A 12,523-nucleotide genomic window follows, 5' to 3' on the forward strand; every position below is an offset into this window, starting at 1 on the left:
AAGTCTCTTATTCCCCTCAACTCTGAACAAACTTTGGTATCAGCAACACTGAGCAAGAAACATATATAAAAAAAAAAAACAGTTTTACTTCATTAGTAGATACTTAGAAAATTTTAAATTGCACTCTTAAAACTTATTTTTTTCCATTAAAAGAATAAATCATGCATCACACATTCAACAAGAAAACTAGGTAAATCACATTTTTCCATGAAAAGCCAATATTCTTCCAATATATAAACTTAAAATTGTCAAAACATTTATAAGGCTTAATTATTTAGATTACCTTGAAGGACAGTTATTATTCAGAAATATACCATTAAATATAAGTGTTGCTTCAATGACTATGTTGATCCTAACAGAAGCCTCAATTGCTTGTTCAAAAGAAATGTCTTCCACCGGGCGGTGGTGGTGCACGCCTTTAATCCCAGCACTCGGGAGGCAGAGCCAGGCAGATCTCTGTGAGTTCGAGGCCAGCCTGGGCTACCAAGTGAGCTCCACGAAAGGCACAAAGCTGTGCAGAGAAACCCTGTCTCAAAAAAAAAAAAAAAAAAAAAAAAAAAAAGTCTTGAAACTTATAGCTCAATAAATCAGACATGTAAAAAGGGGAAAAAAGCCCATTCTTTGATTGGTATACTGTATAATTCTAGGAACTCGATTTCAAAGAAAGCAAACACTGTTGCTAGTTATTCTTATGAACTCTCATGAACTCAGATTACTGACAAACGTCAACAAAGCCGACCGACCATGCCGTTTTGGTGAACAGGAGGAGGCTCTGCTGGCCTCACCGCAGACATCTGTCTCTGAACCAGTCAGTATCTGGAGTCCATGGGGGGACCTCTTCTACTTTTTATCATCAGACTTACTACAAATAAGCTTCGAGAAGGTGACTATATGTCCACCTCTCCATAGGGATGTGCACAGGGACCAGACAAGCGCAGTGAAATGAGGGTTTACTGTAAGATGACCCCAAACAAGAGGCCGGAACTGTTCATTAGCTGGAAATGCAACTCGGCTCTTCTTCCTCCTGTGTTATTATGATCACTATGTAACTTACTCTTCACACGACTGAAGAAATAAGAAATAACTCTGTCAAAGATGACAGATAGGGCTTAACACTACAGTTTAAGGAGACTCTTTAAATAAAAAGAAGAAAATAAACAAGTACTAACATGTTTGTCTGCTTTTTAACTTTAAGAAATATTTTAACTTTTATTTATTTTCATGTGTATGAGTATCATATGCATGCAGTGCCCATTGAGGCCAGAAGAGGGTGGTGAGTCCCCTGAGACTGGAGTCCTGTATGGGAGGTGAACAGCTGTGTGGTGCCGACTGGCTCTCAACCTGGGTCCTCCAGAGGAGCAGTCAGTCCTCTCCACCACTGACTCGTCCCTTCAGCCCCTGCTTTTTAACTTTTTTAACTATACCTGGGACTTCAACATTACTACAGTGTCATCCACAAAAATATTTCACTCCATTTACTTGAAATTCAGAGAAAAAAAATTAACACACACAGTCTCTGAGGGTGGTGGGCACCTGTGGCACACACAGTCTAAAGAACACCTACAGTGCCCAACTCCTTACCAGCATCTGCAGCTTTTTCATCCAGCTCTTCTCCTGAGCAAACAAGAGACAGCTTGGTTTGGACATAGTTGCCTTGAACACAATTCACAAGCTCTACAGCAGTGGTGGAAATGAAGTACCTACAGGAATCACCCTTTTCACACTTTACATCATGAGCTGGAGCCCACGTAGCAAAAGCTCTGACATTTATTTGTAATGCCGTTATTAAATCAACAGCTATCTTCAATCTCTAAACATAACAGGAAGAACACGCTGGAAATTGTGAAATTATTTTAATGTTGCCTATGTAATTCTGAAATTTCTCACAATTAAACTTGATACTAAATCTGTCATGTCTTTTCAACAATGTATAGAAGTGATCTCCCAGAGACCAAGAAAGGTAAACACTGGTAATCCCTTGGTGGCCTGGGAACCCACTGGCTGTGAGGGCAGGATGCCGTTCATTTTTATCTTCTGCGCTATCCCACCAGATAGGGCCTTCACATGCTCAGTAAGTATATGATGGGACAATGAATTCGCACTCAGTATCAGCCAGCAGTATACAATGCTAATACAGTAAGGAAGAGGCGGAGGAGGAAGAAGAAGAAATGCCATGGTATTCCTTCCTTTGGGGGAAAAATGTCTGCCAATGACATGTAGTTCTCACCAGGCGCAGCAAATTAGCAGGTCTGGATCATTAACAGAATGTCACCCAGGAGACCTAGCCCAAGACAGGCCCTCCCTAAGAAGCCCTTCCTTCCACGAGGGCAACAGAAGCCTCACCACGCCACTACAGTTGACTCCTGAGAGGTGTGGAGTGAGTGTACCAACCCCCTAAAGAGTCACCAATCTGGGGAGAGCTTTTGGCTCCCTAAAACTCTTGCTAGTAGCTTGCTTCTGAACATAGGCCTCCCTGTGAGCAGTCGGTTATTTTGCACACTACAAGTATTACACAGAAGGTATCCTGCTACACTGGTGTGCAGTTCCCTGGAGAGACAGACGCCCACACTCCCACAGAATTTCCAGCTGACTCTTGCAACACTCAGGCTTCTCATGACAGCAGCAGGAGACGGCCATAGCAGTCAGTAAGGACCCACAATGCACCTCAAGTGCATTTACACTTCTCTCACCATGAGTGTGCCATGCACTGTCTTTGTGTTCATAAACTTGGATAAGTTTTAATTATTTAGAATCGATTTTTATATATTGTGGTACTAAATACTTTTATTATACATTTTATGCATTAATGACAAACCCAATTTTTACTTACTTTTCAGTATGTCTAGACTATATAGTTTGAAAGGGTATTTTGTGAATTACGTTAATCTTTTTTCTCAAAGCAACTCACATCTACATGGAGCCATGCAATGCAAATCTGTGTTGAGGCCAACGGATACCTTGGTGAGAACTCCATTCAAAGAAGGTAAAGGCATCAAGTGAAATCTTCCAAAAAAACTTCAAATTCCCAAACATAGTCACATAATAATACTCCATCTAGTGATGGCGTAGCTGCCTTAGTCTGTGTGAATGCACTCCATGTTCACAGGACTACCTAAAGTGTGATTCCCAGGACACACTCCTGTCCTTAAGAGATGCATGATCATATTCTCAACCTCAAAACTCCTCTAAACAATGCCTCTTGCACACAAGAAACATCAGTAAATAGAACACCTGGGCTAATCTACACCGGCTGCTGATGTACACACACAGCCAACAATCAGCTAACTTGAAGTAGTTTGAGTTCTGAGTTTTTACGGCTCTGGGGTATTCTTAGTAAATAATAATGTACTTAAATATGCTAGTATTTAGTATACCCAAATCAGACCAAAGAAACTGGTCTGCCTTCTCAAGACTGTCCAGCACAGAACTGGGGCAGCTTGTGTAAGGCTAGGTAGGAGAGCACCACAAGATCCATCTGACCAAAGGCTGCAGCCCTGTTCATACTCAGTGGGAATGGGCAAGGCAGGAAGCAGGGACTAGGTGCATTCTGGCTCCTTACATACCTGGTGTGAGCCCCACACACTTCACCTGGGCCATGGAGGCTGAACCAGACCCCAAGACACCAGCTGTGCCTAGAGGAGCCTCAGAAGGAAAGGGGGGCCCAGAACAGCCCAGGGGCTGCTCTCCCTGCTTTTATGAAATGAGGTATAAATTAGAGCTTCAATTATGAAAAAGGATTTCTCTGCCTTCGATGAGGACACACTAGTTCTTTCTAGCTTCAATGCTCTGGGAGCACAGCTCAGGTCTAACATTATCTTCACTTTCACAAGATCTGGCATGCATTATTTTCTCAGCCATAAAATTACAGGGGCCAAAACTACCACAGGGGTTATATTTCTAGCCCCTACTTTGTGAAACACTCAAATATTTATCTATAATTTACCTGCTAACCTTTAACTGGACTTTGTAGACTATAATCTCTGAAATGTTAATATGAGAAAACTTATTATTTTCACAAATATTTGGTTTATCAGAAATTTCCTGAGGTAAAAACAGATGAGCTCACCTATATTTTGCAAAGACCATAGTTGGGTAACTTTTGGCCTCATTTTTCCTCTGTGTTGTCCTGTGTCCATAATATCACAATTTGTTCTGGAAGGTTTGTGTAGCTCCTGGCTTATGTGTGAGTGGCCTTCCTCATCAAGTCTATGGAGGGGACGCTGGCCACACAGACATGACCAACAACCAGGGTGTTGTCCCAGACAGGACTGGGCAGGCTTGAGCACAGAGGGGTCACTTACTCTATCACGGGCTGCTGATCCAGCCAGCACCCATGGCACCTAACTGTGTTCAGCCATGTGGTGGTATGACTGTGAACGGCTCTCACTGGCTCATATATGTGAATGCTTGGTCACCAGGGGGTGACACTATTAGGAGGAGTGGCCCTGTGGGCAGAAGTATGTCACTGAGGGTGGGCTTTGAGGTTTCAAATGTTCAAGCCAGGCCCAGTGGCTGTCCCTCTCTGTCTGTCTGTCTCTCTCTCTCCCTCTCCCTCTCCTCCCTCCCCCTCCCCCTCTCCCTCCCTCTCCCTCTGCCTGCTGTCTGCTGATCCAGATGTAGCACTCTCGGCTCCTTCTCCAGCACCATGTCTGCTTACCACAGCCATGCTTCCCACCATGATGATAATGGACTAACCAGCTGAAATGTAAGCCACCCCAACTAAACGTTTCCCTTTGTAAGAGTTGCCACGGTCACATCACAGAAACGGAACACTGGCTATGACAGGCAGGTTCTTCAGTTTCCACCACCACTTTCGAGGGCTTTGAACAAAGGCTGACTTGCTTCTTCTAGTCTTCTATAAGACACATTTACACACTGTTGTGCTGTTAATTTCTTAGAAGCACCCTATGGTGAGCATCTGTTAGCCACTCTACCAACTACAAACTACCTTAGTGCCGAGAGTACAGGAAGCGTGTTATCTTACTGGCATGGACACGGTCTAGGTGAGGTGCCTTCATTACTGAGTTTCTAAACATGGCTCAGGAACTGCAGTATTCCCCTTCCTCAGAAAACCTCAATCCAAACCTTGTCCATTGCACTCCTTTCTGGACCCAGAAAAAAATCGATTATCGGCCCTTGAATTCCAACTGTAGCTTGCCTACACTTCTGCACAGGGACAGCTGCTGTTTCAGCATTTCTATCTCTAAAGCGATGCAATCCTTCACAGTACCTTATTTCCATCAGAACTCCACTGAGGAATTTTAGTCCCTAGAACTGAATTACACACATGAATCCCTGTAGCAAAGGCTCCCTGACTTATTAAAAGTCACTTTGCATACAGTGTGTGATGTTCCATGGGCCATGGCTTCCCTAAGCACCCAAAGGAACTGCTGTGACTCAGTTTGTCTGTCACTGGTGGATAAATGAAGTCACTCAAACACTTCAGCTAATACATTAATGACTTAAGAATCATCAGCTCCTCAATAAAAACAACAAAATGGTTCCCTTTTTGTCTCTGAATAGGATTAACTCAAAGAAACTTAAGGTTTAAAAATATATTACTATTCAAATGCATGTTTTAACTTAAACATTCTTGATAAACTTGGGATGAACTATTTCAGCCTGCACTCTTCACTGCTGACAACATCTTAGAACAGTTTTAGATTAGCAAGACCATGTTTGCCTGATATAACATATTCTGAACATAAAACATGAGCTGGACTCCGCAACTGCACACTGACTGACTAAAGTGGGATTTGATAGCTGCCCATCACAGGCATTTCTTTTCTTTTCTTTTTTCCCTTTGGTTTTTCGAGACAGGGTTTCTCTGTGTAGTTTTGGTGCCTGTCCTGAATCTCGCTCTGTAGTCCAGGCTGGCCTCGAACTAACAGAGATTCGCCTGGTTCTGCCTCCTGAGTGCTGGGATTAAAGGTGTGCGCCACCACTGCCCAGCAGGCATTTATTTTTAAGTATAAGGTCTGGAATAGTTCTTATTTTAGTTTTCCTTCACAATTTGTTGGTTCTAATTTTTAAAGAAACCAGTATCTTAATGTATTAAGGGGAAAAGGGTTTAAACAACTTCTTTAGATGCTGAACCAGCTCTAGATTTGTCTGGAAATTTTATTTTGTGAATAAAGAAAGGAAGAAGTGATATTGCATGACGACTTCACCAGTGGAGACACCTAGAAGCAAGAGTGAGTTACTAGAGACGTGCTAGTCTATACCATCTAGGTCACACCTTTCTCTGGCGTCCAAGGTGATTTGGGATACTTTCAAAGCTATGCTACATGAATCCTAACACGTACAGGCCTGATAAAAACAGTTAAAGATGACAACAACTCTCATCCACCACTGACTACTTGTGATGACTCCTGGAAACAGCCCTCCTTACTGGCGAATGCACGCCCCTCCCATAGCACTGAGAAGGGGGAAATGCAGGAGGAACATTAGCTTTGGAATGGACAGACTCGTGAGCTGTGAAGGTTAGTACTCAGCTATTCTAAACGCCAGTCACACCGTCAGTGAGTTAGTGCAGGGCTGCCAGTCGCGTTTAGATGGCCATTACTGCTCAGAAGCCACAGACACTAGTGTTCCACACCACGAGACTACTCCATTACCCTCGAGGAGTCTGTGGGTGAAGGAAGCCCCTCAGCAGCATCCTCCTTGATAATTTCCTAGCAACATAAACAGGAGAGTGGGTGAACAGAGCAGGATGAGCCACGCAGAGATGAAGGAACATGATGCTAAAATAATAACACAGATAACACCAAACACTATGGTGACTGGAATTCCCCTTCACCACTTCAAAACATAACTAAAATTAGATTAACTGGGAATTTGTTTTTTAGAGTTACTTCAGGTTTATCATCAGGAACCCCTAATATATTTGGCACAGATGTATTTTGTTTTGGATCAATTATATTCAATAATGTTTAGTCTTATTCTGTCTAATCCCTGCCACAGACTGAAATACTTTTCTTTACTGCATCCTCTTCCTGCTAAACCATAATGCTAATGTATATACACACAGAGATACCATATAGATGTCCTTTTAAAAGATACTAGAAATTAGCAGTACAAAATTAGATACAAAAGATCTAGTTTTTAAAGTTTTGGTAGCAAACAATCCATTACAAGCCAGAGATCTCTGGTTGTAAAAACTCAACATTTAGTCACTCAGATGGCTAGTCATTTATCTTTACCAGAAATGAAAACATACAATTTATATTAGTAATATACTGATTCTGAAAACTATAAAGTAAGTTGTACTTATTTACTCCAGAAAGAAAAACAAAATACAGCTTTTACTGCTATTCATGTTCTTTTATGAGATTAATATTTTAGTTACCCTTTTATATACTTACTAGGCCATTGTTCTGATCTCTGGGCAAACTCGTTTTTACTGATGAACGTGGGATGAGATGTTGGGAACCGCCAGGGTAATACCTTGGCGTGTAAAGGTATGGGGCAAAGAATGGCTATGGAAAAACATGTAACAAAAAAAGGGCATGAACATTACAGAAATCAAAGTGTAATGAGATTTATCACGTGAAACCAATCAACACAACTCCAAAATCAAAAGCAAATGACAAAACAGAAGCCTCCTTCGCACTCTGTGAAACCCAAACCAGAGTTAAGACAATGACGCACACCCTTGTTCATCTGATATGTGCTGCACCTTGAGGGTGGACACGAATGTTTTCTTGATATTAACTTACACATTTTTCTTTAAAGCAGACTAGAATGTTACTAGAATACTCTGTCTTACAAACAAAATTCAGTTATATGAGACCCAAAGGCCCTGGGCACGTGGGAATAGCCTGCAGTGCTTCCCAGGACAGCCCGGAGCTCAGCTGCGTCTCCGCACACAGGAGTGCACTCTGGACTACAAGATGAGGAGCCTGCTGCCTACCCAAGACTCAAGTGCTGCACTCCCTCACAGCCAGTCTCACAGAGCAGACTCTGGACGTAAGTGAGGATTCACTAGGTTCCACTGCATCGGTATAGCTGCCTCTCCCTTTACTCTTGACAGTTCAAGAGACTGACTGTCTTTTAATGGTACGACTCACACTTCCTAAATAATAACAGAAACACTAAACCCCCAAACAAGAGAAATTTTAGTGTCTTAAAAATAATTAACTACTTTAAAAGCATATTGCATTATTGCTCTTAAAACAAATGAATGTAAAATGCAACCTAGATGGTTTCATAATTCTTTTTTCAAATAAACTTATTTTCACACCTTGAATTAGTATTGATTGAGCCATCTTATGTAAAATGACAGCAGATTTTAAGACTGGTGACTACAGATCTGTCTTCCGTACCGCCTACCACACAGTTCATTTTTACAGAAGATGAACATGGCATAAATGCTATTAAATGCACTGGCTCCTCCTGTGTTGCCTTGTCCACACAGAAGAATGGAATCACATTTCTAAGGCTCTACAACCACCAAACCTAATTACCAATATGGCCATTTAAAAAAAATAAAAATTTAATTTAAATCCTGCAATTCCTTCTTTGCCACATTTATCCCAAACTCTTTCTTCTCAGCTCTTGTGGAATAAAGTCATGCAATCAGCTGTCTTCTCTGAATATTAGCCCCTGCATTTTAGACTCGCCAGGGAGAAAAGAAGGATTAGCACTTACAAAGGAGTCTAAGAGTATGAGTCTACAAAACATACTGGTTCACGATTCGTTTCTCTCAGGAAATCACTAGTGTCGTTGGATGATTCGGGTCGTTAAGGTGAGAACAGGCACCTTTGGTCGACTATACCCAAAAAGGTTTGAGTGCCCCTGGTAACTGTGCTTTCAATTTTTAGTTAGGAAATTGTGTATTAAGCAAAGACAAAGAGTTTCATATGACTGAAAGTACTTGAAATAAAATTATGAAAACGGCTTATGGTAGTATTAATTGGCCATAACGTTTGCTCCTTCAAGCAGTATACTCCCATTATTATCTCACATATATTTAAGAACTATGAATGACTCTAGGAATTTATCACTATTATAAATGCTTATAAATTGCTACACAAAATATACCAAAGGAACCTTTGTTTATAAACAAACAACAAGCAGATCCCTTTAAAATCCAGGGTGGCCATTGCTGAACTCATAGTATTTACTTTCTTATCAAGAAAATAAATAAAAGCCAATATTCTTATATTCAGACACTTAAAAAGTCTAGAACATTCTAAAATTCAAGACTCTGCTTTTTAAAAAAAATCATACAACTGTACATTTAAGCCTTACATTTTCCTATTTAAAATCCAAATGACGGTTCCGAACCAGTACCAGAGCCCACGGGCAGAGACCCCTGGTGCCCTGCAGAACCACTCTAAAGCAAAGGTGCCGTCACGTACCCTGTTGTAGAAGGGGTGCTGGGGGCCGGACAGGCCGCTGTAATAGCTGCTATGGGGTTGAGGAGACACGACCCCGCTTGGGAACGGCCCGTTGAAGGATGCTGAGGAGGAGCAGACAGATGCAGGCTGACTGTACCCAGAAGGTGGCCGAGGAGGGGCTTCATGCAGAGGAAGCGGGGGATATGCAAGGCCTCCTATGTTGATCTGTTCTCTTGCGGCTCGAACGTCTGAAAATTCCATCATAACCCAAAAGGCAAAAGAGAACAGGGTACTAGTGATGAGTCCTGCCACCAGCTACTAAACAAGAGCATGCTTTCGTCACTGCTAGTGACTTCGGCTGGGTTTACATGAGTTGATGGGAAGTCTTTATTAGTCTACAGACTTTATGTGAAAAAAAAAAAAAGACCAATTGCTGTAAATAAAAAGATTGTTTTTTTTCTTTCTGTTTTTGTTTTTCTTCACTATATGAAAAGTTACTACACTTGGATTTTCTCTTCAGTTAGCAAATACTACAATTTTTTTGAGTCTTTAAAAATCTATTTGTGGTATGCTAACAAAAGACTCAAATTTGTCTAATACATACAATGTGAGCTAAACTGTGGGTCTACATTGACCTCTCAACACAGCACTCAGCCACAAAAGCATCAGCCTTAGAGTACACACTGAGAAAAAGAACTTGGGGGAGTTTCGTTTTTTATCATATAATGACTGCACATTTATGGTACAATATGTTTCCATAATAGATGTAGATATTGCATAATGCTCAGGCTGAGGAAATGAACCTGCTCATCACCTCAAACATTCATCATTTCTCTGTGAGGATGCCCCTTCTGGGTACACAGGTAACTGTGTCACCTTACTGTGTGAAGGAGAGTCTGAATGACTGCCCCCACCCAATTGTACCTCTGTACCCACTAACTAGCCTCTTCTCATCCCTGTCCTCCCTCATCCCAGGCACCAGTAAGTCCTGCTCTACTCTCTCTTAGACCCCATACATGGATGAGGACATGGCGTTTGTCTGTGAATCTATTTCACTTCACAGGACTAATTGAAGGTGACCCCTCAGTAACTCCCAGAAAGCTCAATCACGGTCTGTTGAATGACATCACAGGAAACCCTTGTGTTCCAATACAACTGTGTGTGCTCCAGCCCACAGCAGTCTCTCTAAAGCCTGAATGCAAACCGGATCTGCAGTATGGGCTCTAAAGCCAGCATGCAAACCGGATCTGCAGTATGGGCTCTAAAGCCAGCATGCAAACCGGATCTGCAGTATGGGCTCTAAAGCCAGCATGCAAACCGGATCTGCAGTATGGGCTCTAAAGCCAGCATGCAAACCGGATCTGCAGTGTGGGCTCTAAAGCAGGAATGCAAACCGGATCTGCACTGTGGGCTCTAAAGCAGGAATGCAAATCGGATCTGCAGTGTGGGCTCTAAAGCAAATGGGGCTATGAGGAGGAAGATCAAAAGTTTAGGGCCAGTTTGGGCAATTTAGTGAGCTCCTGCCTCAAAATAAAGTAAAAAGAGAGGTAAGGGTATATTCAGTGGCAGAGTGCTTGCCTAGTGTGCACAGGCCCTGGATTCCCCCCAGCATCGCCATAAAATAAATAACCCTTCATGTTTTTAAGTCCCAGTTTACATAAATTAGGTTAAAAACCTCAAGTTAAGGTAAAGATTTTCTATTTTCTGCTCTACACAGAGGTCTCTCTTAAGAACAGAAGATGGACAATGGGAACGATGGGTCAGTTACCATCTGAAGTCCTGACTGTATGTGAAAAAGGATGGGGAGCTCAGCACCCCAAAGAGAGCACAGTGGAGTCAGCAGCTGACATCTTGGCATCCCAAGCTGTCGACACCCTCAGTCCTTACGCTCATCACTTCCTCTGCGGAATGCTTGTTTCAAATTCCTTGGGTTTTTTTTTTTTTTTTTTTTTCATGAAGCAAGATAAAATTAGACAGCTAAGTTAGAACAGGCAATCTGCCAGGCATGGGGCACATCCTGCAGCCCCGGCACTTCCCAGGCCTGGGCAGAAGGACTGCCATGACTCAATCCAACCAGGGCCCCACAGTGAGACCTCACCTCAAAAACAAAGGCAAAACCAATTAATGAAAAAAGAAAGAAGAAAACAAACATGGAACGTTTTGAAGATCTTTAGAGAAAAATAAACTGCAACCTAATACCCACCTGCAATGATCTCCCGGAGTTTGGGATCCAGGTTTACAGTGCAAGGCAAAAAGGTCTTTACATCTCGAGCCACAAGTACTGGGGTTCTTGAAGACAGAAACACTTCAAAATTCCGTATGTCTCCATCAATTTCAAGCAGTGGCTCAACATCTTTGGTCGTTGGAATATTCTTTGATATTCTTCGAAAAGAGAGAAACAAAAAGTCCATTAACACTGCTATCAGAGTCAAACTCCGCATTCTTAAAACTTGTTGCTTCTGCCACAAGGAGCATATTACACACCTTGTTCTCAATTGAAAAATATCTTTAAGATAAAGAACCTAAAAGAGGAAAAATAATAATAATTCCAAAATGACTAAGGTCAGAACTTCACCTATTTGGCCAAGAGCAAGGTATGGACCAGAGAGACCAAGAGGGAAAGGAACAGGGACACCAGTCAGCTGCTCCCTCTCACTCATGGAGATGGGCTACACGCGCACTGGAGGGAACTGGGGCCTCAGAAAGACTGACAGCTCCCGCATCACACGGCGAGGGAGAGGCTGGCTCAGAGACTTGGGCTCTTTCAAGGGACACCATCGCTCTTTTTTCAGGGTGGGGGGAACTTTTAAAATAAATCACACAGCCGGGCGGTGGTGGCACATGCCTTTAATCCCAGCACTCGGGAGGCAGAGGCAGGCGGATCTCTGTGAGTTCGAGGCCAGCCTGGACTACCAAGCGAGTTCCAGGAAAGGCGCAAAGCTACACAGAGAAACCCTGTCTCGAAAAACCAAAAATAAAAAAATAAATAAATAAATCACACAAACTAGAAAAGTGTTAGCACAGGTTATTTTCTTCTCTGTAAAAGATTATTTTCTATTGTGCAAGTAATATACGCTTATTGTATAGATAGTGTATGCATAGATATGATTGCATACATAGATGTGATAAAATACAATAATTGCTATTATAATGTACTCTTATTTTATGTGTATTTTTTTCAT

General features: G+C 42.1%; 1 protein-coding gene across 11 annotated transcripts in view; it reads right to left on the reverse strand.

The window, feature by feature from the left end:
- The window catches only part of Kidins220 (kinase D interacting substrate 220), a 90,765-nt gene that overhangs the window by 16,325 nt on the left and 61,917 nt on the right, over positions 1–12,523 (reverse strand). For 4 of the 11 annotated variants that reach the window (XM_028893736.2, XM_028893735.2, XM_028893727.2 and 1 more), the window contains exons 23-27: positions 11,545–11,723; positions 9,363–9,589; positions 7,365–7,478; positions 6,618–6,674; positions 1,582–1,614 (exon numbers count right to left, since the gene is read on the reverse strand). In XM_028893736.2, coding sequence (XP_028749569.1) covers positions 1,582–1,614; positions 6,618–6,674; positions 7,365–7,478; positions 9,363–9,589; positions 11,545–11,723 — 610 coding nt within the window. The remainder of the gene's footprint in view (positions 1–1,581; positions 1,615–6,617; positions 6,675–7,364; positions 7,479–9,362; positions 9,590–11,544; positions 11,724–12,523) is intronic. The other 7 variants (XM_028893732.2, XM_028893730.2, XM_028893731.2 and 4 more) reach the window with 3 other exon arrangements.

Source organism: Peromyscus leucopus, chromosome 22 (assembly GCF_004664715.2).
Source record: "Peromyscus leucopus breed LL Stock chromosome 22, UCI_PerLeu_2.1, whole genome shotgun sequence".
Lineage (NCBI taxonomy): Eukaryota > Metazoa > Chordata > Mammalia > Rodentia > Cricetidae > Peromyscus > Peromyscus leucopus.